Consider the following 24,755-nt stretch of genomic DNA (forward strand, 5'->3'; position numbering starts at 1 on the left):
ATGTTTTTAAGTTTTCTTAATTTTCAATATGTTCAATATTCAATATGTTCAATAATCTTCAATATTAAGCTGTATCTCATTCACTTTTATATACTTCCCTCGGACTCTCATGGGGAAGAGCGCCTATTTACGAAATGATCGAAACGATGGCATGCGTCCGTAGGCAGTTTTTATAACCGTTACACATCAGTGCGGTGAAGGATTGTGGAAGGAAGTTGATTACTTGATGGAAAGAGCAGTTCAATTGTTCTGAAGGAATTTTGTTTTGAACTTTTTGATATTTTATTTCTCTGGGTTCAGGAGCGTTATATTTCTGAGCGAGTGGGTACCGCATGTGTTTTTGGAAATAATTGCTCACACACTAGACAGAACATGAAAAGGGACTCACACAGCCGAAAACTTCAATTCGACTTTATTGTGAGCACTAGAATCAGGCTCAGAGCCGTAACCGCGAGCAAATGCGAATCTTCTCACAAAGAAGTAACGAATATTCTTATTGATCGCCATTATGTTCAGTGCGGCATGAAAGTGAATTTCATAGCGTTCTTGTGATGCCTAAGTGTAAAGCAGCGATAAGAATCACGTTAATAACTTGAAACCTAGAAATATCAACTCGTAAGAAGCTAACCTATTGCATTAATAGCAGTGCACAAAAGAACTCGTGGTTATTCCTGTCGGAATGAGAACGAACATCTGTTCTCAGACTTCTGGAGCAGTGCTTCCTGGACGCCTGTATTTAGATCTGAGGAAATATTCAATTAGTGGCCGCGCTCCGGTCCCAAAACTGAAGTGGGATGCAAGGGCTTGCAGTACTTAAAAATTCTTAAATCCACGCTAGGAGGTAATCGTGGCTAATGATTTTTCGCCGCAAACTGCGCATGCATTGGGCCAGCCTATAAATGGTATTATTAGGAGCAGATGGGTAAAGCCAGTAGTAACCTTTGTGCCGATCGACTGGTGTGCCCTGTTCGTAATGGGAAGAATTCTTGCGGAATAAGAAGTACGAAATAAACTGACTCTTTTGTAAACAAATTTCGTTTTGTACGTCGAGGCACCATGATCTATAAAATCCTGTAGGTGTGGTGCTTTGTGCCTCATCGTACTGGCAACAACGGGTACCGCTTCAGATCTCTTGATGTGAAAAATTTGTTGTTGCCGGATTATTGCCTATCGTATTGGTCCTCGTAATAGCAGCAAGAATCAATGCAGCTTTGCTCTAATCTTTGAAGCCAAGGTACACATGAGAATGGGAGAAATGCGGGATCCCTTGCTGTAGAGTTGAGTAACTGATGAAGCGTGATCTGTACAAAGCTCTAGACAAAGTAGGGAGACAAGGAAGGCGGTATGTGTCATTCGGTCTTGGGGAATGATTCGTGCTTTCAACGTCCGAACACACTGGCCTCGTTTGCACATCATAACCTCCCGCGTTAATGTTTGCTTTACTTTGCGAAGGAATACGTTGTGCTCGTTTCGCGACTGCCTCTATTTTACCGCGCACCGCAATGCATCTTCAGAAAAGTTCGTCACAAAGTTTCATAAATCTAAACAAAAAAAATCTTTCGACGCCTCTGAGAACTTTCAAAAATGAAACATTCGCTAAGAAAAGCAGGCATGCCAGACTCACAAGGCGCATGGTTGACAACGCCGTGATACTGTATTTTTAGGCTGCGACCTGTTATAAACGAGCGAAAAGTTTTTTTTCAGTATTTTGTCGAACACATACTTAGCGTTCATGCTGGCAGTAATTGTTGGTTTATTTGTTTTATTTGTTTTCCTTTCTTACAGAGCACTGCCGTCACATTGTGTGTTGAACGATTATAATGAGTGTTCTTAATTCGCTGTAGTGTTTTTCGCATGCGTGCCGACATGTTTTAGTGCTTTCCACACTGGAAAGATTAGTAGATCACTTCCTTCCTATTCTCATCACAGCTGGACATCCTCGATACGTTCCCGTATTGGAAAAAAGTGCTGAACCGCAGTAAGCTCTGCTTCTCAGTAACAACGGCAATCAACTTCGTTAATGCGTCTTGGATCATGGACTTTATAGTAGCGCCCAGAGAAACGATGAGGATGACCCGCCGTAACGTGAGTCTTTTTTTTTTTTTACCATGATCGGTCTGGCTAGCTTGCACAGTTAGCCCGTTCTTCTTAGGAAGACCTCCGGAAGTTAAAAAAATATGTACGTGCAAGATAGCCTTGTGAATAAACAGAGTGCTACGGAACTACTTTATAATAAAGTTTGCACGATTGATAGAATCTATAGTTTAAAAAGGTTGATGCAGTTTATTTGAATGCGTGCTCAGCCGTGTAAGGGTGTTATTGCATACATCATAAACTTAATTGGGTTGTCTGTACTTTCTGTTAATCGCATATAGCCGCAAGCAGTTAAAACAGAATTAAAAACAACCGTTTCATGTGAATAATACATAATTACTAGAAGGATTATCTGAAAATCCGGAACCTTTTGTTAATTACCCATTTATTGTCCCTATTGTTATTGGAATCCAGCAACTGCGTGGAGGTGCATATAAATTCACAATTTTCGACGCACAACCAGGAACAATATTAATTTTATTGAGAGCGTTCTGATAGTATTAAATTTGTTACGCCTCACCGCGTTTTCTATTTCTTCACCAATTTCGCCACTTTCCCAGCGCGCAAATCTATCTTTTCTCGAAGAATTTTTCCAGCGGTTCTCACTGCATGCACACATCGCGCTGTAAAAATGACTACCAGAAAACGCGCATGAGTTGTTTTTAGAGAACGTGCAAAGCACAGTATGGTGGAAAGTTTCGGGCGCAGTCATGCGCAGTTACATCAGAGACCAGCCATACCGAGGTCACCGCTTGAGACATCAGCAGTTCACCCGCAGGTTACAAATAGTATTAGATCCGATCGGACAGCAGTTACTACCTCAGGCTTTTCTAGATGCAAGAAGCACATTTCATACATAGTTCCTTCAAAGAGGCCTGACTCCAAAGAGAATATCGAAGTTGCAATGACTTTGGTAAATTCATGTGAATCCATAAACACAAATATGCTCACAGAAGATGCAAACGTTGCACGGATGATAATCCATAAACACAAATATGCTCACAGAAGATGCAAAAGTTGCACGGATGATAGCCACAAGTGGGATGTAGAAGGATTATTGATGGCGAGCCCCATTACACAATGCGCTGACGGTTTGAAAAGGATAGTGCCAGCAGCGGATAAAGAGTCAGAAGGGGCGCAGAGGAAGCGTTAATGTGGCTTTTAGGGGAGGATTTAAAAAAAAAAGAGGTCAGGAATTGTGGGGATAGAATGACATTTTAATGCAGAACGGAGAATCTGGAAAAAAAATCAAACGCCCGAATAACTAGTAATATTTTGAGGTACTGATATTCAAAATAAGTTACTTTAGAAAGGTTCTCATTATTTTCGCAATATCTTTACGAAGTCATGCTCGTGCTTATGCGTTGATGTTATGCACCCTTGAATACAGTGCCCTTCTTCCCGGTGCCATTTTCGCAGTTCACCGGAATCAACCCTGCCACCAATAAGACCGAGGCTGAGGTGCGATATATGAAATACGAGTGGTGGGAACGGCCGGCCACCCACGCGTTTGTATTGCGTCCCAACCTCCCAAACCAGGTTGGACCACTGACCGCCTTCTTTGCCTACGACGATGCGAAAAGTCTCGCTCCTAAGGTGAGTAATGCCTCCTGTTAGCTGAAATGCAATGGTCGCGTCTGGTTGGCAATTTATGGTAATGGTCAAGAAAGTCAAGGGAAGTAGCCAGTATACCTAGAATCCAGACAACAAACATGGCGGACTACAGCGCGTTTCAGTGGTACGTTTATTTGTTCTAAGCGCTTCTGGAAAACAACTGCACCCATCAAAAATATATGCGTACAGGTAAAAGCAACTTTTTTGCGCATTCTGTTATAAGTCACATTTTGTGCCAAAAAAAACCACTGCTGCCGAAGCTACGTACCCTGTCCTTAAACTGCGTTCTCTGAAGGCATTCCGACCTCAGTGCGCACCTCATCGAGTGCACTTATGTTATGCTGTTTAACTAAGCTGTAGTGCACTGTTAGCAAGCGGCACTTTTTGTAAGTGTACTTTTTTTTTAGCGAATGAGAGGGATATGAGTCAAATAGGCATGAGAACTTTCAGTCGTTATAACAAGCGTTCGCACTTTGCCATGGTTTAGAGAGGAATATTTTCTGTGCATTCTAGTGAATTATGCTTTCTATTTTTGAGGTTTCCGGTATGAGCCGTTTGTGCTGCCCCAGATCGGTGATAAAAGTATGCCTCGGCAGCGAGCAATTAACCTGCTAGTGATCCTGAGTTTCCAAATGGCAGCAACAACGAAGTTTAAATATCAGCATATTGTCAGTAACATACAAGCGCCCTTGTTGTTGCGTTGTGTGCTGTAGTTCACAATGTGCGTGTACCCGTGTGTTGCCGGCTGGATTCGATTGCCTGACATTACTGCGCGCTCAGGGGCTTATACGTACGAACCCGGTTGTTCGCTATTATGCGGCATTGCATTAACACATTTCAGTGCACTGTAGCTCACCGAGAGTTTCAGGTGAGATACCACTTTCTTTTTGGTTGGTTTATTGGTTTATTAGAGTTTAACGTACCAAAGCAACTCAGGCTATGAGGGACGCCGTAGTGGAAGGCTCCGGAAGTTTCGACCAATAAAGCAACCAACTTTCTTTTTGTTTTTAAATACACCAAAAATTCTACGCGTTAGCCATATAGCACACATAGAAACCGTTGAATATCTCCGGGATAACCATATGCCGGTCATACATTTACATTGATCCCAATGTTCACGTCGGCCCGAATGTCGCCAAAATTTGCTCGTTAGGGACGATGGCCGACTTTCATTCGAAAACTGCGCGAAGCTGGCAAAGCACAGCTTTCGCCTATTGACGACAGTAGCGGGTACAGGGAAAGGAAGACAATGTTGCCAACTGGTAGACAGAGAAGGAACTCCGATGGATTTAAGGGGAAAATGCGAGTTATTCATATTCCATCTCAAATCCAAGAAAGGAATACGCATGGACACTGAATTCATTGTGAGCGCAAACGAAGCGCGCTACTGCAGTAAATCAGGTCTAAGGACGGCCATAAGCATAAACTGAAATAAATAGGTGGCATTTTGCTCGCAGTGAGCGCAGTTGGCACGATGAGGATAATGATGAGGGCTTGCCTGTGAATTTTGTCCCCTTAAGAAAACACTCTGTATGAGACTCCGATTGGGGCTACACATAAACGTGGTGGTGATATTGCTCCGCCATCTCGCTTGTGACGAGGAAGAAGTGCTTCGCCTGCTTGCTGGTGACCGCTCGGCAGACTGGAACAGTTCTTGTGTATCTAACGGTGTGCCGTGTAATATTCGTGACAAATCTGGCGGAGGTGCGGGGTACGCTTCCAGACCCGCGTAGGCTACCGACCAATACGGATCTCACCCCAGTTCACCAGCGCCGCGGCAGCCGCCTCCGTGGAGCGTCCCCTGAATTTGGACTCCTTCCGGCTGCAACCAGGGCGATGCAACCCCGGTCTTCGGAGGCACCAGCTGCCATGGCAACTGAGACCACGCTCCCGGCGCACATCCTCTGTCATCAGCCACGAACACCCCCGTCGTTTCATGGCGACGTGTTCGAGGACGCCGAGGATTGGCTCGAGATCTTCGAACGTGTTGCCCGTTACAACGGCTGGAGTGACAACCGTAAGCTCCACAATGTCTATTTTGCGCTTGAAGAGTTGGCTCGGACATGGTTCGAAAACCATGAGGCTTCGTTTACGTCCTGGGAAGCTTTCTGCCGCAATCTTAAAGCCACTTTTCCGAATGCAGACCGTCGAGAGCGAGCAGAAGCTGCGTTACACTCGCGCAACCAGCGCCACAACGAGAGTGTACGCATATACTACGAGGACATGACCCGCCTTTTTAAGCGCGCGGATCCCAACATGACGGAAGACAAGAAGCTTCGCCACCTCATGCGGGGTGTCAAGCAAGAGCTCTTCGCGGGACTCGTGCGCCGCCCACCAAGCACTGCGGCAGAGCTCCTCACCGAGGCGGCAACTATGGAGAAGACGCTGGAACAGCGAGCCCGCCAGTACAATCGCGACGTCAACACCTTCGGGCCTGATCCCAACTCCATGCCTCCCGGTATCGACGCGGGCTTTCTACGCGAGCTGGTCCGATCTGTCGTCAGAGAGGAACTGCAGGCCTTCCGTACGCCGTCCGAGACGCCATCTTTCACGCCACTGAGCGAAGTCGTCCGGGACGAGGTGCGCCTGCCAGCACAACAGCACCAGATTTCCGAGGTTCCTCGCCGGCATGATGCAAGGCCCACGTATGCGTCCGTCCTGCGCCAGACCCCTGGGTACGACGCCACTGCCGCGACTCCAGCAGTGCTCTCGTCGAGCTTCCCTCGTGGTGACGCTCCGCCAGCCTACCAGCGACCGCGAAAGAGTGAAGTGTGGCGTGCCCCAGATCGTCGGCCCCTCTGCTATCAATGTGGCGAGGCGGGTCACCTCTACAGGGCGTGCCCATACCGACGCGTAGGCCTGCGTGGTTTCGCGCGGGACGACCCGTGCCCTCAGAACGGGGAACGACCGCAGGAGATAGCATTCCATCGGTCGTCGCGCCAGAACCACATCACGTCAGGCCACCAGGAGGCTCGATAACCGTCGCCGAGACGCTACCGTTCTCCAAGCCCCCGTCAAGTCACAGGCTACTCCGGCCGCCGTTCTCCCAGTCTACGCCGGGAAAACTTATTCCAGCGGCCTCTGGAGGCAAGGCCGCTGATGCCGGGACTTATGAAGATCCTCCTGCGCCACTACCACGCGACGATGTTTCTCCGGGAGCGAGTAGCGACAGCATCCGACGCGCTACCTCCGATTTGTGCGTCAAAATTGACGGAATCGACGTGACCGCTTTGCTGGATACTGGTTCCGACTATTCGGTCATGTGCCTGGCCCTTGCCTTACAACTGAAGAAAGTATTGACGGGGTGGTCGGGGCCTAGCATTCGCACTGCTGGGGGTCACCTGATTATCCCCGCCGGCAGGTGCACAGCTCGTGTCGATATCCGTGGTTTTGTGTACGTCGGCGAATTTGTAGTCCTCCGTGAGTGTTCGAGGGACTTGATCCTCGGCCTCGACTTTCTCCACACGAACGGTGCTGTCATTGACCTGCACGAAGCACGGGTCACGTTCTCGACTAAACGGGCCGTGGCGCGCACTGGCACAGACGACTCACGCTTCACTGCTCTGCGACTTGTTGACGACGACGTAATGGTGCCACCCCGGTCCAGTGTGCTAGTTCTCGTAAGGAACGATTTATTCCATGACTACGAAGGTGTAGCTGATAGCCACGTACCCCTGCTGCTCGAGAAGGGAGTAGCCGTCGCTCGCGGGCTCGTCCAACTACAAGACAGTTGTGCTAGTGTGCTCCTTACAAATTTTACCAACGAGTTGCAGCATATCGCCAAGGGCACGGCTGTCGCCATCCTGCATGACTTCGCCGTGGTGCCTCAAGTGTGCGCCCTGGATACAAGCCCTCAAGACCAGGCTCCACCATGTCCTGTCCTTCCGTCCGTCAGAATCAATCCGGATTTGGCGCCTGAGCAGAAGGCTGTCCTCTCGGCGCTTATAAGAGACTTCGCGGATTGTTTTGCCACAAGCTCCAGGGTCGGTCGTACGCCTGTCGCAAAGCATCGCATCATCACCAACGAGACTACACCACCCGTATGCCAGCGCCCATACCGCGTTTCTTCGACGGAACGCGAAGCCATTAAAAGGCAAGTGGACGAAATGCTCGCCGACGATGTCATTCAACCGTGGACAAGCCCATGGGCATCACCGGTGGTCCTCGTGAAAAAGAAAGACAACACCTTGAGATTTTGTGTCGATTACCGCAAACTGAACAACGTGACAAAAAGGACGTTTACCCGCTCCCCAGGATTTATGATGCACTCGACAGACTACGTGATGCCAGGATCTTTTCCTCCTTAGATCTCAAAAGCGGCTACTGGCAGATAGAGGTGGACGAGCGAGACCGCGAGAAAACTGCTTTTGTGACGCCTGATGGTCTATACGAATTTAAGGTGCTCATGTTTGGACTGTGCTCAGCGCCGGCCACTTTTCAGCGCATGATGGACACTGTCTTGTCTGGGCTCAAGTGGCAGACGTGCCTCGTATACCTGGACGATGTCATTTTCTCGCCCACCTTCGAGCAACACTTCGAGCAGCTGCGCACAGTGCTCCGGGCGCTCCAATGTGCGCAACTTACGATCAAGCCTGAGAAATGCTATTTCGGTTTTGAGGAGCTTCGTTTCCTCGGCCATGTTGTCAGAGCGCGCGGTGTTCTCCCAGATCCCGACAAGACCGCTGCTGTCTCCAGTTTCCCTCGTCCCACTGACAAAAAGACTCTTCGACGTTTTTTGGGACTGTGCTCTTACTATCGACGATTCGTCCAAGATTTCTCCAGAATAGCTGAACCCTTAACAGCGCTGACCAGAGACGACACACCCTTCTTGTGGGGAAGCGACCAAGAGGATGCTTTCGTGGAGCTTCGCCACCGCCTGCAACGTCCACCGATACTCGCCCATTTCGATGACGCCGCAGCAACCGACATACACACTGATGCTAGCAACGTAGGCCTTGGGGCGGTCCTAGTACAGTGGCAGGATGGCGCCGAACGAGTCATCGCTTACGCAAGCCGTACACTTTCGCGCTCGGAATGCAACTATTCAACGGCTGAGAAAGAATGTCTTGCGGTAGTCTGGGCCATCGGTAAGTTCCACCCATACCTATACGGAAGACCGTTTCGCGTTGTCAGCGATCACCACTCGTTATGCTGGCTGGGCAGCCTAAAAGATCCATCTGGGCGGTTGGCGAGGTGGAGCCTCCGTTAGCAGGAGTACGACGTAACGGTTGTGTACAAGTCGGGGCAGAAGCACCAAGATGCGGATTGTTTATCACGCGCGCCAGTGGACCTGGCTTCCCGGAAATCACTGAAGACTTCTCTTTCCTTGGTGCTGTTAGGGCAACCGATATGGCGCAGCTTCAAAGGGAGGACCCAGAGTTAGCGCCGCTCATCGCGTACCTGGAAGGCTGCGATGGACCCCGCGTTCCTCGTGTTTTTCTTCGTTTTTCTTCTTCTTTCACTCTGCAGAACGGCGTCCTCTACAAGCGCAACTTTGAGAGCAACACCGCAACATTTCTGCTCGTAGTCCCGTCCCAATTGCGACCTGATATCCTGAGCGCTTGCCACGACGAACCATCTGCCGGCCACCTGGGGGTCAGTCGTACCTTAGCGAGGATTCGGCAGAGGTACTTCCAGCTTGTCTTCGGTCGTCCAGTTATTACTTCTTTGGATGCCATGTTGCCCGTCGATCCTTGGTGTGGCCTAGAGCCAGATCTTGACGTCGCAACTTTTGTTCAGCGGGCCGAAGAAGCACGTCAACTGGCCCGGCAGCGAATACATCGTCAACAGCACGTCGACGCTGACCGCTACAACCTCGGACGGCGATTTGTTACGTATGTACCAGGCGAGCATGTGTGGGTTTGGACACCAGTTCGTCGCCGTGGGTTGTCTGAAAAATTACTGCGCCGATACTTCGGACCTTACCGAGTTCTCCGCCGCATTAGCGACGTGACGTACGAAGTTTCGCCGGCAACCCCAGGCCGCCCATCGCACAGACCACCGCATCCGGATGTTGTGCACGTCGTTCGTATGAAGCCGTACCACGACCGTCCTGCTGACTGTACTTGACGCTGAGTGCCGCCGGTTCTGTGTCGTGATAGCTGTGTTTAACTTTCCGTGTTCAACCCATTTTCCCCCTCTATGAAAGCGGCCCGCATCGAGGCGATGCTGCAGAGGAGGGAGCAATGATACAGCTTAGAAGTGGACGAAGAAGAAGTGCTCCGCCATCTCGCTTGTGACGAGGAAGAAGAAGTGCTTCGCCTCCTTGCTGGTGACCGCTCGGCTAGGGTGGCCAGTCTAGCCACCCTAGCTCGGCAGAGTGGAACAGTTCTTGTGTATCTAACGGTGTGCCGTGTAATATTCGTGACAATATTAGCAGCCGCGGACCATTTTTGCAGATTAGTAAAACCTGAAAGCGTGGAAACGAATTCTTGTAGCTCAAATTAAGAGTTGAGACTCAAATCTGTCAAATTCTTGCAAAACGAACTCATCTCAAACTCAAATCTCAAAACTCAAACTCAATCTAAAATTCTAGATTCTTAATCTCTCAAACTCTCAAAACTCCAACTCTCGAAGCGAACCACGAACAGCAGCCTTTACAGGATGAATAGGTTCGAATCTTGGTCTGCCCTCAAAGGAGCGCAGTGGGGTTTCAGGAGCCACATTTCCTCAGAATCTGACTAGAATAAATTTTAGGAACTTGCTAGTTTCTTAATTCATACTAATTGTATTTTTTGGCAATTTTTGGCACTTTTGAGTTACTTGTGTGCCTTGTTGGCTACTATTCAATCCGTTGCTAAATTTGTATTGTTTGTTTGTTCAGAATAGTTTTGTTCAATAAGTATCTTTCAGGATTGATTATTAGCGTGACCTACTAAGTATAAAATAACCCTTCTGAACCTGCTCCCCCTTAATGTGTAATATTTCTAGGATTGATTATTAGCGTTATCTAAGGGTAGACCCTTAGATAACGCTTAAGCTCCGAACCTGCTACCTCATCACGTGTAATATTATATTATTAGGGCCTTTAGGTGTAATTTTAATCAACCAGAACATAGCTCCGGTACTTATTGCTACGTCCTTCTTCAGAAGCTTCTGTAAGCACATGGCACACAGCTCGCTGCTTACGCAGCGGTGGATGAGTAGCTATCGTGCTCGGCTGCTAACCCCTAAAGCCTGCCGTGGCGGTCGCATTTCGATAGGGGCTAAATGCTAGGGTCCCGTGTACTGTGCGGTGCCTTTGCAAATTACATAACCCTAGGTAGTCGAAATTATCCAGAACCTTCTACTTCGGCGTCAGTCATAACCTCTGTCGCTTTGGGAGGTTACACCCCTTAAAATTCAAACCCAAACACTGCCTCCAAATGGGATTTAAATTATATTCCTTCCTGAGCACCGAGCCTGAGGTGATTCTTTGCCGACGCGACTGCAGAAATCGCTCAGGCACTGCAGACTCCGAATTGGTCTCCAGGTGCGTTACGGCAAAAGAGACTGTGTTTAGTATGCAAATTATCCGCGCGTTAACGCCCATCGAAACTGGGGTGGTGCTTTGGATATTGCTTGCATGAAATTCGAGCATTCGCTTGCCACGAGAAACTACCACATGTTGATGTCGGCTTTTTTCTCTACTGAGCAGTGTACAGAACTGCATATCGTAAACTTCTTTTCTGTTGTCGTTATTTTGTGCTCGTGATTCATCCTGTATCGGAACCCCTTACTAGGCTCGTCTTGCCACTTTGAAGCAGTTGAGCAAATTTAATAAAGCGAATGGCGGTTCAAGCTGTATACGGTTAGTGATATGCAACATGACAGTGACAGCTGCTTGCGGTAGTGACTAACAAGTTTTAGAGTGCGCGTTGCGTTACTGACCGCAGTTCTGTCCTAGTGGTTGAGCGTCCGCGTTGCATGTGGGAGGTGCCGGGATTGATTCCTTACGCCGCGTTATACCCACCGGTGATGCAATGTGTACAAGCTTTCGCCTGGTCTGGCGCTCGGCTTATAAAGGGTGTATTGCCTGGGAAATGGGTCTTCGACCCTACCTTGAGCGAAACGAAAATACCTTGTGCCATGGCACTTTTTGGTCGCAAATTCTCTTGCGCCATAAACATTCACAGTCGTCACTAAACAGTAACTTGTGATGCCACTCTATTCAGACCACTCAGCGTAGTGCGCGAGAGTTGCGTCACGCGTGACATCACTGCATGGTGAACTATAAGCATGGCGCAGTGTTACACCGACGCCATCGCTGGGGCCGCAGAACCACGAAATGCGGCCGTCGCGGTCGCTGTGAAGACTAGATGCGTTTCATGCGCCCTCATACGTATTTGTATGCGCCTCGGATACTTCAAGCGTCACTGCTTTAAAGAAACGAGCCGAATGACGTGACTCAAGTCCCCGCCGTGAACTTGCACTAGTTGCACTCTTCCATAAACTATCTCCATCCATCGCTTCACCACTTTTTCCAGTCACGCCTTTCCGCGTCTCGATCGTCCACACAAATTTAAACGCGTGGCGTGCTGTTCATCTTCATATGCGAATCATTAACACCTCCCAGTATCACTGAGTGGAACAAGTTGCCAGAGCGCATAACCATTGAACCTAACGCACCGAACGTCGGCACTAATAAACGAGATGCATAATTATTCCCATTTTATAACCTTTCTTTTTATTATTAATTGGTAATTATACGTTCTTGCGCTCTTACGATTGCTTCTTGTTCCTTTTTTTGCCTACAAACACCTCACACAGTAGCATTTTCCTTTTGTAGTTGTCCCTAAAATTTCTGTAATTTTGTTTGTTTATTTGCCTGCCTATGATTTATTAATTATCTTCCCGCGCTCTCACGCTTGTATATTTAGTTGAAGGTGTTTCTTCATGTACTGTGCACTACCGCCTCCCCTCATCCCCGAAGTAATACCCTCAAAACGCCGACTTTAGGGCTATCTTGATTAAATTGATATTGATAACATATATGAATGTTTGGCACTGTTTGTAGTCGCATTGTTAACAAGATGATGAAGTTTACTGAACGAAGTGCTTTTTGCAGATGAAAGCAGTGTTGGATGCCTACCCTCAAGACCGGTGCGTTGTGTTCGACGACGTCGGGGACGATTCATTCCCGGGGCACTTCGAGTACAATGCCACAACCGTTCACTTCGAGCGATACGACCTGCTGAAAGTTGTTTCGGGCGCCATGATTGACAAGTACGGAGGCCCGGCGTTTCCGCCACAGTACTACTAAAAACCTTAGATTAACGGCAGCAGTCCATCAGCGCATCCGAGGCCACCTGTAGTCAACTCTGCCACCTGCTGATGGAACAAAAAAAAATCCAGTGTTGCAATGCCAAATGCACAGCTCTATTCACCGCAATGAGCATGACATGAATAAAGGAGAGTGGCTGTTTTTATTTCTAGGAGACTCCGCAGTGCGCACCTACCCCCCCCCCCCCCCCCCCACCCGCTGCGTTGTTTGGCTTCGACTGTTGGAATCTGTCATATCCCTTCGCCATGACGTCTAATGCGGCCTATGGCTCTCCACTATGACAGTTTGCCACTCACTTCGCTCGATTGGATTTTTTTACGGAAACTACAAGAAGTTGATGGGCCTGCTGAACGGGTTGTAATCAATTTTTTTTCTCGTGTCTATAAAACTGTAGCATGAAATATGAGGCAAAATCAGTACTTGCATCATGAAATACAAGTTTTGCATTAGTGCTCCCACAAACTGCTTCAGAATAAATGATCTTAGCTTACTATTATACGCACAATTGTAAACCGCAGCACCTGAATATCTGTTTTCCCTGGCGCTACAGGGTCTTGCATCAAACCGTGCATAAGAGGACTCTGCGATGCCTCACATTTTTTAGTGGTAACAACATGCTTCACCAGAGCAAACAATTATTTACGGCAAGTTTTTGCAGCGCACAATCGCGTTGCTCGGCTCTTTAGTGTGGGACGTCACATTCAGGTATAAATGTAAGGCGCTTGTGAATAAAGATTGGTTGTTCTCGGATGCCCTCGTGACAAGTTGCCTGATTTGCAGATGAGGATACCTACTTACAGGTATAAGAAATACGAAAGAGAACAAGTGAGCGTGTGGCCGCCACGCATCTGATAATGCTTCATCAATAGCAGATGAGAATCGGCGGAAAAGGCGCATGCGCACTAAGCACGGCTGGCTGTTCTTCCCGTGGATGCGCCCGGTGCCGGTTACTCCCGCCCGATGTCGGCAGCATCGCTTCGCAAGGCCCGCGCGGCCACGCACACGCGTGTTCGCTTTCATAATGTGTATATCGGGACCCCGTAGGCACCAGAAAGTGCGGCGTGGGCATATCGGACGGCAAAACGCACGGAAAGCAAACAGCGAGCCCTAGCGCTTGAAACAATGCAAGCGAACTAAGTACTGCTGGAGTATGGCGAGCCATAGCCTCCTTTGTAATTATAAAGGAGGTTATGGGCGAGCACCAGATGGAGGCGTGGAACGCCCATTGAAACTGGCCTTTGAGTGCACGTTGAAAACGACGACCGAAAGTGAGCGGCGCAAATGAGGAAAGTGGATGGGTATTTCGTTTTCTATCTGCTACGAAATATCGCATGTTGCATGGATAGCAGAGATTAATACAAAGGAACGGGACATTTAACCGAATTTGGAAAGATTCGGGTAGTTTCTGGAGGCTAGCGTCATAAGCGACGAAAATAACAAGATTTCTAATTCATTAAATTTTCTGCTGCACTACAAGGCACCGCGTCATGACTTCGGTGGCTTTGAGTTCGCACAAAAATTCTACGCGGGTAGAGCTTCCCCTCGTCACGTGACCTGGGAGATGGCGTACGTTGGTAGCGATAAACTTTGATCAGTAAATAGCTTTGGGCCCACTGTACTGGGAGGGGCCCTTGGTCCAGGGCTTCTACGGACTTAGCTGTTGGCTGCTGAAGCAACAGTCTTTAGTTTTCTGGACATAAGCTGGACAGCACGTTTGTTGGTTCAGACTTCTCGGCGCAACCCATGTTGTGTGACACTGTGAAGGGCGCTGACCGCTTGGCGGTATGTTTTTGGTTGTATATTGGCAGTATGTGGTGTAAGAGGTTATTACGTCATTATGTTTTCGTCTGTTGCTGCCTCCAGGCTACGGCTTCTTCCCGCCTAAGCTTCTTATATGGGAGGGATAGATTCACATATTTAGCCTGTAGTAGGCAAGGATCTCACTGCGCTGTTCTGGGACCGGCTCCATGGCCGCTAAATCTCGTTGCGGTGCCCGGTTAGTCGAACCACGAGCTACGGCTGCGAGCGCTGATTATCGCTCAGAGACTCGCGGCCGGGTGTCCATATGAGTAGCTCCAGGAAATTGGCATTCTCGCGTTTTTAATATAAGGCGCGCGTTTGCAGATATGCGGTCATTTGTGTATTTTATACGGAGCGCTGGTTCTACACGTTAGCTTTCGAAGTCATGTGTGACTAAAAGGTTACGAAACGCCTGCAGTGGCGGCGGCGGCGCAGAAGTGAAAAATTAGTGCACTTCTTCGTAGCTTCTTCCGTTTTAGCAATAGCTGCATTCAAGGTCGACATTTTAGTGCGTAAGCAGTGCTCCGATGGCTACCAACCCTGAGCAAAATCGTCCGCTGTGCTTTGCCATGTCTGTTCGCAGCTGGCTTCGAGTGAGCAGTCTGTCCCGCAGCACTGCCCGCTCATCGTCTTCTCCGACGTATTACAAATCCGTGCGTTCGCAGTGATTCTAATATAGCAAACTTTCTCGGTAGTTTTTATCAACAACGGCCTCCTTTTCACCTTGCATCGGCCCGAAATAAATATATCCATGGAAAATCGACGGCCTAGCACCGTGACGTAGGCATGCATGTATGAGTTTCACCACCCATATTGCAAAGGTAAAAATGCGCCCGTTGGCTTGGAATCATCCCGACTGTTTTTTTGTCGTCGCTTCTTTCCTCTTCTCGGGCAAGAGTGGCAGCTAAGGTTTCTTTCTTGTGAATAGTTCTTAGACTATGTAGAGCGAAATGCAATTGCAAAAGTTTAATTACAGGCTGAGTAAAACAAATTTTGCGTTGTGGAATTGGCGGTAGTTATAACCGAAGGCTGGCTCACTGCAAAACAGTTTTAAACACATTCCCTCTGTGATGAAATAACGTGAAGTGACTAGAATGAGAATGGGGTCGAGCGCATTTGGCCGGTTATCTGAGATTATGAATGGCAATATACCAATATCCCTCAAGATAAAAGTATACAAATGCCCTTTCCGGTGCGCACCTATGGGGAAGAAACGTGGAGGCTAGCGAAAATGCTTCAGCTTAAGTTGAGGAGCACGCAGCGAGCTATGCAAAAAAAGATATAGATATAATCTTAAGGGACCGGAAGGGGGCAGAGTGGGTGAGGTGAGGAAACAAACGCTGGTTAGAGATATCCTAGCCGAAATTAGAAGGAAGAAATGGGCTTGGGCCGGGCATGCTATCCGGAGGCAAGATGACCGCTGGTCCGTAAGAGTAACGAAGGGGATTGCAAGATAAGGAAAACGTAGCAGGGGAGGCAGGAAGTTAGGTGGGCGGATGAGATTAAGAATTTTGCGGGAATACTGTGGCCGCAGCTGGCAAAAGACAGGGTGAGAGACATGAGACATCCTTAGCCCTGCCGTGGGCGCAGTCAGGCTGATGATGATGATGACACCATGGGTTCTCTAGCATTCACAGGAAGATGATGCTGAGTAATGCGCCACCACGGACCCGGTCACCACCGTTTAGCCGCGCGTTGCATCGCCATGTTCATAGAAAAGGAGATCTTGGCGGTTGAGCCAGTGGCGGTCGTTGGGACCTTTAAGTCCCCTCGGCGTAGGGAGCACACTACTTTGGCCCCAGCTTCCTGTAGAAAGTACCTCCATCCTGACCCGACCGCGGGAAATCGGCATTCATCTGTTCATATATCCTCCAAATCGCCTTTCACTTTTTTATCTTCTTTCTAACAACTTTCCTGTCTTCTCCTCCCTTCTCGTTTTTTTTTTTCACTTTTCATAGGCGGCTAAGGTACACCTTGTGCTGCCAGCTGCCTGAGTTAGGCCATATTTGGTTATAGTTGGGGCGTACAGCTGGAGTGGGCAGTGTTTACTTGCAACTTCCTGTCCCGCCCCCTTGTTGTGCTCAATAGTGGTTGCCTGGCAACGTGGCCAAATAATAAATAGCCTGTGGCTCCCCGTCTATCCAAACACATTCCCTGTCTGAAAAGAGGGCGGAATGAAGCAAAAAAAAAACTTTCTCCAAAGAAAGAAAGCAACGTTTACCAAGTTTTTGACATGCACAGCAAACTAGACGAAAAACAAGCTAGTCCTATCCCCATTCCTTGTGTCGAGGTGCTACAAGATATCCAAAATGACCAGCGGCGGTTTATTCAGGAACTCCGGTAAAATGTCCAAGCCTCTAAACTCGCAAACACACTGTCTACTGCGCGACATCTCCACGTCAACGCACCGATCCCTCAACACTCTCCGTGCGGTGTTCACAAAAAATGATTTCACAAATCTCAGAAAGAAATGCTGGAAGGGCTCTGCGACCAAAATGCTCCATGGGTTGGCATCTCGCAGGGCTTCCCCGTCGGGGAAGGCCTGAAGCCCACGCACCTGCGGCTTCTCCGCGGTCTTACAGCACTTCTGGCGAGGTGCTGGAGGACTGGTTTAGTTGGCAAGGGCTGCCAACTTCGATGCCTGACAAGGAGGCGCTAAGCTCGACTGCACTGAAACATCGTCCCTTCGGGCACTCACGGCTAACTCTCCCTAAATTAAAGCCAAGTGGTCAGAACTAGAGCAGAAATACGGGTACAAAAAGCCAAGGTCAGAAAAATAACACATCTTAGGTAACAGCACGTGCTGACTTAGGAGGACCAATCTCTTCGTCGATGCCGACAGCAATGACTTAAAAATATCTCCAGATGACGAGTCTGTCGTATAGCTATGACCGCAGCAAACGTGATTGCTGCGCAAATATACACAACCCCCAGCAACATCAGCGGTGTCACCTTTTAGAAAAATGGCAGAAGGAGCATCGTAGAGCGACCTAAGAGGTTAGCAACAGTTCAGATATGGCGGCAGCTTCGTACAGGACGCTTCGATTATTGTTCGTTGTTAAAAGAGCTGGTGTTTCCGAGCTACTATTCACCTCTTAGTTTTTTTCAAGCGGAGAGTGATGTATGGTCTACGCGTTCCTGTACCGTCTGGAAGCGAGCGTGAGAAGTCGCAGCGTCAGCCCTCTCTGTATGTATATACATTACAGCTATTGGACACCATAGATCCTGGTGCACGAACGAGGTGCACTGGCAGACTCGCTGTTCTCACACTGTGTCAGAAACCCGCCAATAAACACGGTGTGTTTTGCACGTGACTCGGGTTCTTGTTATGGTTCGAGTCCACAAATAGAAATAATATACACGACGACTGCGCAGGCACATAGTGCACCATCCGTGGCTAAACGACCGCTAAAGGCACCGAACGAACCTTTTCTCCTCGCGAGCAAGCCAACTATAAATTTTATTAGGACTGCGCCAGAGTCACTCAGGCAACCGTGGCTGCGGTCTAAAGCTCGACATTGACTCAGGAAACCGAGGCCGCTATTATACCAACCTGCACATCACAGCTGGGACACGTAGGTTGTTCATTTTTCTGTTCGCGAAGAGCAGCTGTTTCTATCCGTAGCTTACATCTAGTTTACCGCGCGATCAGAGTTTGTCGGCACCCAGCAAGGTTTCCAGCGAGGTATGCGACGATGCGCAAAAGCGCATCCAAGCATTACATTGCGAAGGATGATCTACATGCTGAAGTTAATCGTATATTAAAAGGAAATACACACTTTGCAAAAACAATGTGACTCAAGAAATTGCATTGTTTCAGTCACGTTTGCCCGGCTAGAAGAAGTTTATCATTAGCTTATAATTCGCTTAATTGTCAATGGAATCAATCTGACGACTGCGTCCGACATGGTGTAAATCTTGCGCAGACACGCGCAATTACAACAGATGGAGACGTAGTTGACAAGAGCAGCTATTCCGGCTGTTTATCGCAGTATGGGCGCTTTTAATCTCCCTCCTACCGAAACGTTTCGCGATGAAGAATGACCCAGCATAAGCGACAGATTTTTTCATGCACCGGATAATTTCCTCTCCCCACTGGCATGAGTATGACGCGATACGAAAGCTGTCCTAGCGGCAGACGACTTCCACCTGGCTCGTTGCGAGACTACTGCATAGCGGTTTCCTACAGCTGTACGTGTACCGACCGCATAGACAGGAAAGGAGAAGGTATCGCATGTGAAATTCTACTTGTTGACACAGTGCAGGCCGTCGCGTTGCATGTTCTTAGAGGAAATAGTAGCACCAGCAGCTTCTTTATTTCATGCGCTTCGCGGAGAGTGAGCTGTGACGAGAGGACTAGGACTGTTGTGGGCGTTTCACGCTGAGTAGCAGACTGGCGGCTGTGGGACAGGGAGATGGATACATCGAAAGCTCTGGGTGCAACTGACTACGCCGTCTTCGGCGTCCTCACTGCCGCGGGATATGCGGTCGGTCTGTACTTTGCTCTGTCTCAGCGACGGCGAAAGGTGCGTCCACTACATTCTAAATTTATTTGCTACAATTCATGATCCTGCTCACAAACAGAGCATGAAATAGCGGAGACGAACCTAGTATAGTGCGGATCGTGGGTGGTTGATATGCCATCCTTGAAACGAAGCAGGCTGAAAAGCCAAGAAGTAGTGATGAAGACATAAAAGCGCTCCATCGAAGTGCAACTCTTACAAAAATAGCTCAAAACAGCGCCTGTCTTTTGTTTTCGCTCGTTTGTATATATTCTCCGCGCTTTGTGTTAATCACTTATGACCTCCTTAGCCTCGGCAATTATTAGCGGTTACAAAACTTTTTTTGCAGTTGTGTTGAATAATAGTGCCACAAATAGTATTACTGAGAACGAAATTGAACTGAGGAATGGAATAGCCGTAGAGGATACATGTAACCCCAGTCTCAATAACCGATGTTTGGGTCAGTGGGTGTTGATACATAATAGAATTTCGCAGCACAAACCATACGGGGAATGTGATGCTAAACAAGTGCGACAGGACGAGAGGCGCCCCTTTGGTTCGTGCTGTGAAATTCTTCTATTAAGCTCTTTCAGAAGATGACATATTTTATTAAGAAACGCCAAGGCACGCGATGCTCAAACCGCTAAGTTGAAATACAATCGGCCGAACAGTCAAATTTATATGAATGAGCGTAAGGTAATCAACATGAGGAATTATAACGGGCAGAGAATCTAGCATGCGCTACCCGCCAAGATAGCTTAAAAGCGCCAAAGAGTTAAGTAAGCTGGATAGGATTTCTACGCAGAGCTATTCAGTAGCCCGAATAATCAGGCCGGTAATGACCGAAGCAGTGGTGTGGAGGAATCGCATGTCCTCCGGTAACAGAAAAGGAAGTAGAGAAAGCTTTGCAAGCAGTATTAAAGTGGGGAGGCAACTATCGAGGATCAGGCAAACGCATACCTCTTGAAACACGGAGGGGTGTAGTGCTAGAAAAACTGCTTACCCTGTATACGCAAAGTCCCACGACCTAGAGGGTAGCAGTTGTTTGGAAGAGCACTAATACTATCTTCATTTAACTGCTTGAAAAGCTACAGACCGATCAGCTTACTGTACGTGGCTTACAAACAAGTCGTTATCGGAGCCTCCCTACACTTCATTGAGCCAAAAGAACGGGCTTACTTTCAGAGAGGCTGCTGGACGATAGACCATGTTCATAGTGCCAATTAGTTGATAGTGCGTATACAAGTCTAGCTTTCTTGGACATCAAATTTAATTGTGTGCAACTGTGGAATGTAGAAAGGTAGTGTTGTGAACATATTGATGGGAACGCGCTAACTTTCCGATTCGTAGAAAAATCTTGCTTTTAAATTTTGTCCTGTGTTCACACCTAGTAGTCAAGACTGCCATAGAAAGGGTGCGCTTTTAACTCTAATTGTGAAGCAGCTGCGGAGTATTATAGGGCACTGGTAGGAATATAGGAACATATTGATGGGAATGTTCTATTGTTCCAATATGTAGCCAAATCTTTCTTTTAAACGCTATCCAACGCTGCAACCGAGTGCTCTAAATCGGCTTCAAAAACAACAATCGCATGCGTTATTCAGAATATGGTCATTCCATTTCACAAGTTCCAGGTGTGGCACTCGACCATCTCTGATTTCTGTAAAAAAAAAACCATAGTAACTGGTTTGGGAGTGATTTCGTCAAATATGTCTTACAAAAAAATTATTATTTATTCACAAAGGAAAACTGGGTCACTGACCAAGTCAAAAGATGAAAAATGACGTTTCGAGTCCCATACGGGGCCCTTGTTCACAATTGTTCACAAGTTGTGAACAAGGGCCCCGTATGGGACCCGAAACGTCATTTTTCATCTTTTGACTTGGTCAGTGATCCAATTTTCCTTTGTGAATAAATAATGCTTCACCCCGACCAGACGGTGTTCCGTCGAACCTTGGACTATGTAAAAAAAATATTCCCTTGGCTAGGTAGCGCTTAGAAAATCAGGATTGGTGCGAATATTGAAGACAGAAAAATTATTTTGAAAACCATTTAATTGGCCACAACTAGATTTGAAAGTTTTCCTACATCTACACATATGCCTTTGCACTTCAGTATCAGTCGCAGAAGAAATTTTTTCTAGTTTGTATATTTGCTTTATTATCTAGAAAATGGAGGTATATCGAGGACTATGTAAATTTGTTGGAACACAGGACAACCTTTAAAGGCATCTGTTTGCTGCGCATAGAAAGAATACATCATTCCTATCAATATTTTCATGACAGTATCATAGAATATTCCAGAGCTAGCTCACAATGATTGCCAAAAACGCTCCCCATTGCTTTTCTATGGCGGTCTTAACATCTCAATGCGAGCACAGGACAAACTTTAAAAGCAAGATTTTGCTGCGCATGCGAAGATTAGGCCGTTCCCATCAATATGTTTAAAAGAAAATCTTACAATATTCCACAGTTGCCTCATAAATAAAGGCGATGTCCAAGAAAGATGAACTTCTTGAATGGTAGCGTAAATATCAGTAATGCTCGAATTTAATGCAAGTAGATTGATGAAGGGATCAAGTAAAGAGCTTCACATTCGGTACAAAAAAGGCGCGGTGTTGGTCCACACAAAGATGTAATCTGGAAAGAAAGAAGAACGACTTGACAGTTACAACGATTCTTTCTTGTCTCTTTATAACAGTATGGTTAAAGTGGCGCTTCAGTGCAAAGAAAAAATCTCTGGGATTATATCATTTCTCCCTCATGAAGTTCTACTCAATTGCGGAGTTCTGTATAATGTTCAACAGTCTAGTAAAGGCACAGCAGATCGAAATTGGTAGCGAGGTGCTGGAAGTAGTAAGAGTCTGCTTGGGGCAGATAGTGACCGCTGATCCGGATCAGGAGAGGGAAATAACTAGAAGAATAAGAATGGGGTGAAGCGCATATGGCAGGTTCTCTCAGATCATGAATGGCAGTTTGCAAATATATCTGAAGAGAAAAGTCTACAACAGCTGTATCTTACCGGTACTCACCTATGGGACAGAAACAACGAGGCTAACAAAGAGGGTTAAGCTTAAGTTAAGAGCAACCCAGCGAGTCATGAATATAAAAATGATAGGTGTAACGTTAAGAGATCGGAAGCAGGCGGGGTGGGTGAGGGAACAAACGCGGGTTAATGATATCCTTGTTGAAATCAAGAGGAAGATGGGCTTGGGCAGGCCATGTAATGCGAAGGCAAGATAACCGGTGGTCCTTAAGGGTAAAGGAGTAAATTCCAAGAGAAGGCAAACGTAGCCGGAGGCGGCAGAAAGTTAGTTGGGCGGATGAGATAAAGAAGTATGCGGGGATACGGTGGCCGCAACTGGCAAAGGACAGGGTTAAATGGAGAGACATGGGAGAGGCCTTCGCCCTGCAGTAGGCGTAGTCAGGCTGATGATGATGATGATGATGATGGGGAATATTTTATCCTTTTTTTGCTTCCAGTCATATTATTCGGGCGCTGTGAACTGAAAGCGTTTAGGAAGTACACTTTTGTGTAACAACGGGGGCCTAAAGCAGATGCATCGCTGACCTTTGTTATCACGCATTATCAGGCGACGTCTAGCAAAGCAAGGGCCGCAAGTGCCGAGATGGAAGCATTCTTGGGAGGCCAGAGCATTCCGGCAGCTGCCCTGGCCGTCTCCGTTCTGGCCTCCGTGGCGAACGGGACGAACGTCGTCGGCTTCGTGGGCCACTACTACGCGTACGGATTCCACACGCTATGGGTCGTAGCTGGAAACTTGGCTGCGGCGACGTTCTCGGCAACTGCGCTCGTACCTTTGATATACGGCCTCCGTGTGACATCCATATTTCAGGTGAGCATCTTCAGAAAAATACGAGGCATGACCAGTATCACCTAACCTGTATTGCACTTGCTTTATTCGCTGAAATAAACTAATTGGAGTTAACGCCGAATGCAAGACACCAGTATACGCGGCACGAAGTAGTGAAGTTTCTCCGCGCCAGTTTCGACAAAGTTATATTCCTCGGCGTGCCTGGAGACCTCGGTACACGGGCGTTTGTGTAGTGCGGTGGTCTCAGTCGAAGCGCGGTGGCCGCGGCAGAGATTTAACCTGAGAAATTTCGCTAAGCAGCCCAATGTCATCATATCACCACTCGTTTATTGTATGAAGAGATGACTGATGCTGTCTTCAGTTCAGAGGGACAGCATGGGGCGCAGTCCGTTCCTTAGGGGGACTCCATCACAATGCATGCGCATGAAAGAGTTCGGTTCAATATTAAGGTGAATAAGTGAGACGTCAGAACTGCCTCGTCAGTGAGTACCAGATAAAATATAATCTTACAAGTGGTTGTTATCTTTGCGGGACAGAAATCAAAGAGGCTGCGTACGATAGTAGAATAGAGCAGGCAGATCGTATTCGCTGCTGCAGGCATCGAAATCCTTCCCCAGCGGACGTTGCGTTTAAACTAAGCTTGATGCGCACCTGATGATCTGTGGTTAGAATTTATGCGGAAAAGGCAGGCAATTGCCTTCAGCTGAACGGCTTTAGAGAAATGGTTTTTATTCGTTTCACATCATATTCTCGGCGGCTGTGAATTGTGAGCGATAATTAAGAAGTGATTTCTCCTTTATTATTAACTGGCTAACTAGTACGCCCTTAAAGGTGCACTGAAGAGAAATCTGAACTCGTCTTTTTACCGCGGGAACTCGATGTACACGTTCTGAGCATTCTTAGAAACTTCGATTTATGGCCCTGTGTGGCCGGTTTTCCTAATTAAATCGAATTAACGTCTGGCTCCCGCTTTTTTTTTCAAATTCTCCCCCGTAAGGTGGGAGGAGTCAACCAACTCGTGAAGTGCCTTTCAGCCAACTCCGTGGAGGCTTTGCTTTCGCTTTATATTGTTTTTTAGGTTTACGTGAATAAATAATTTCATTCGCAGATAATATAGCCGTAAAATAAGCCCGTAGAAATAAAAATACGCACGGACTATTTGCTACTACGGATTACTACGTATTACTCCGCCTATGGCAGAGCGGCAAGCCGCCACGGGGCTGGGTGAAAGGCACTCCACGCGTTGGTCGACTCCGCCCACCGTACCGGGAGAATTGAAAAAAAAGGTGGGAGCCGGACGTTAATTTAGTTTAATTAGGGAAATTGGCCACACAGAGCAATAAATCGAAGTTTTAAGAATGCTGGGAGAGTGTAGATCGAGTTCCCGCGGCAAAAAGACGAGTTCAGATTCCTCTTCAGTGCACCTTTAAAGAATACTAAGCTAGCCCGTGCTGATTGTTCGTCCCTGAAGATAGTTTCATTCTTCTCAACCGCCATATTTTTGCGAAGGCTTAGAAGTCTTCACTCAAACCAGAAGAATAAGTTGCGAATGGTGCATCATGAGCAGGTATTTTCACTGCTGAATTTGTATTCGGTTTTCACGAAACGCTTGCCAAAAATAATAAATTATGTGAATCATGGAATGCGCAAC

The 24,755-nt window shown here is 47.5% G+C and overlaps 1 protein-coding gene and 2 pseudogenes across 2 annotated transcripts in view; all 3 read left to right on the forward strand.

Moving 5' to 3' along the window:
• Positions 1-13,115, forward strand: part of LOC149347176 (uncharacterized) — a 53,897-nt pseudogene extending 40,782 nt beyond the window's left edge. Inside the window, exons 13-15 of the transcript XR_016282569.1 lie at positions 1,930-2,085; positions 3,514-3,690; positions 12,755-13,115. The product of XR_016282569.1 is annotated as an uncharacterized LOC149347176 (transcript). The remainder of the gene's footprint in view (positions 1-1,929; positions 2,086-3,513; positions 3,691-12,754) is intronic.
• Positions 3,752-10,644, forward strand: LOC149347177 (uncharacterized; annotated as a pseudogene).
• Positions 13,116-19,156: 6,041 nt separating the features above from the next.
• LOC149347178 (sodium-coupled monocarboxylate transporter 2-like) overlaps positions 19,157-24,755 on the forward strand; it is a 36,232-nt gene continuing 30,633 nt past the window's right edge. Inside the window, exons 1-2 of the mRNA XM_089586927.1 lie at positions 19,157-19,296; positions 22,865-23,125. Of these exons, the coding sequence (XP_089443053.1) occupies positions 19,186-19,296; positions 22,865-23,125 (372 nt within the window). The 5' untranslated portion in view covers positions 19,157-19,185. The remainder of the gene's footprint in view (positions 19,297-22,864; positions 23,126-24,755) is intronic.

This window comes from Amblyomma mixtum, chromosome 4 (genome assembly GCF_055824585.1).
Source record: "Amblyomma mixtum isolate Tamu chromosome 4, ASM5582458v1, whole genome shotgun sequence".
In the NCBI taxonomy this organism is placed as follows: domain Eukaryota; kingdom Metazoa; phylum Arthropoda; class Arachnida; order Ixodida; family Ixodidae; genus Amblyomma; species Amblyomma mixtum.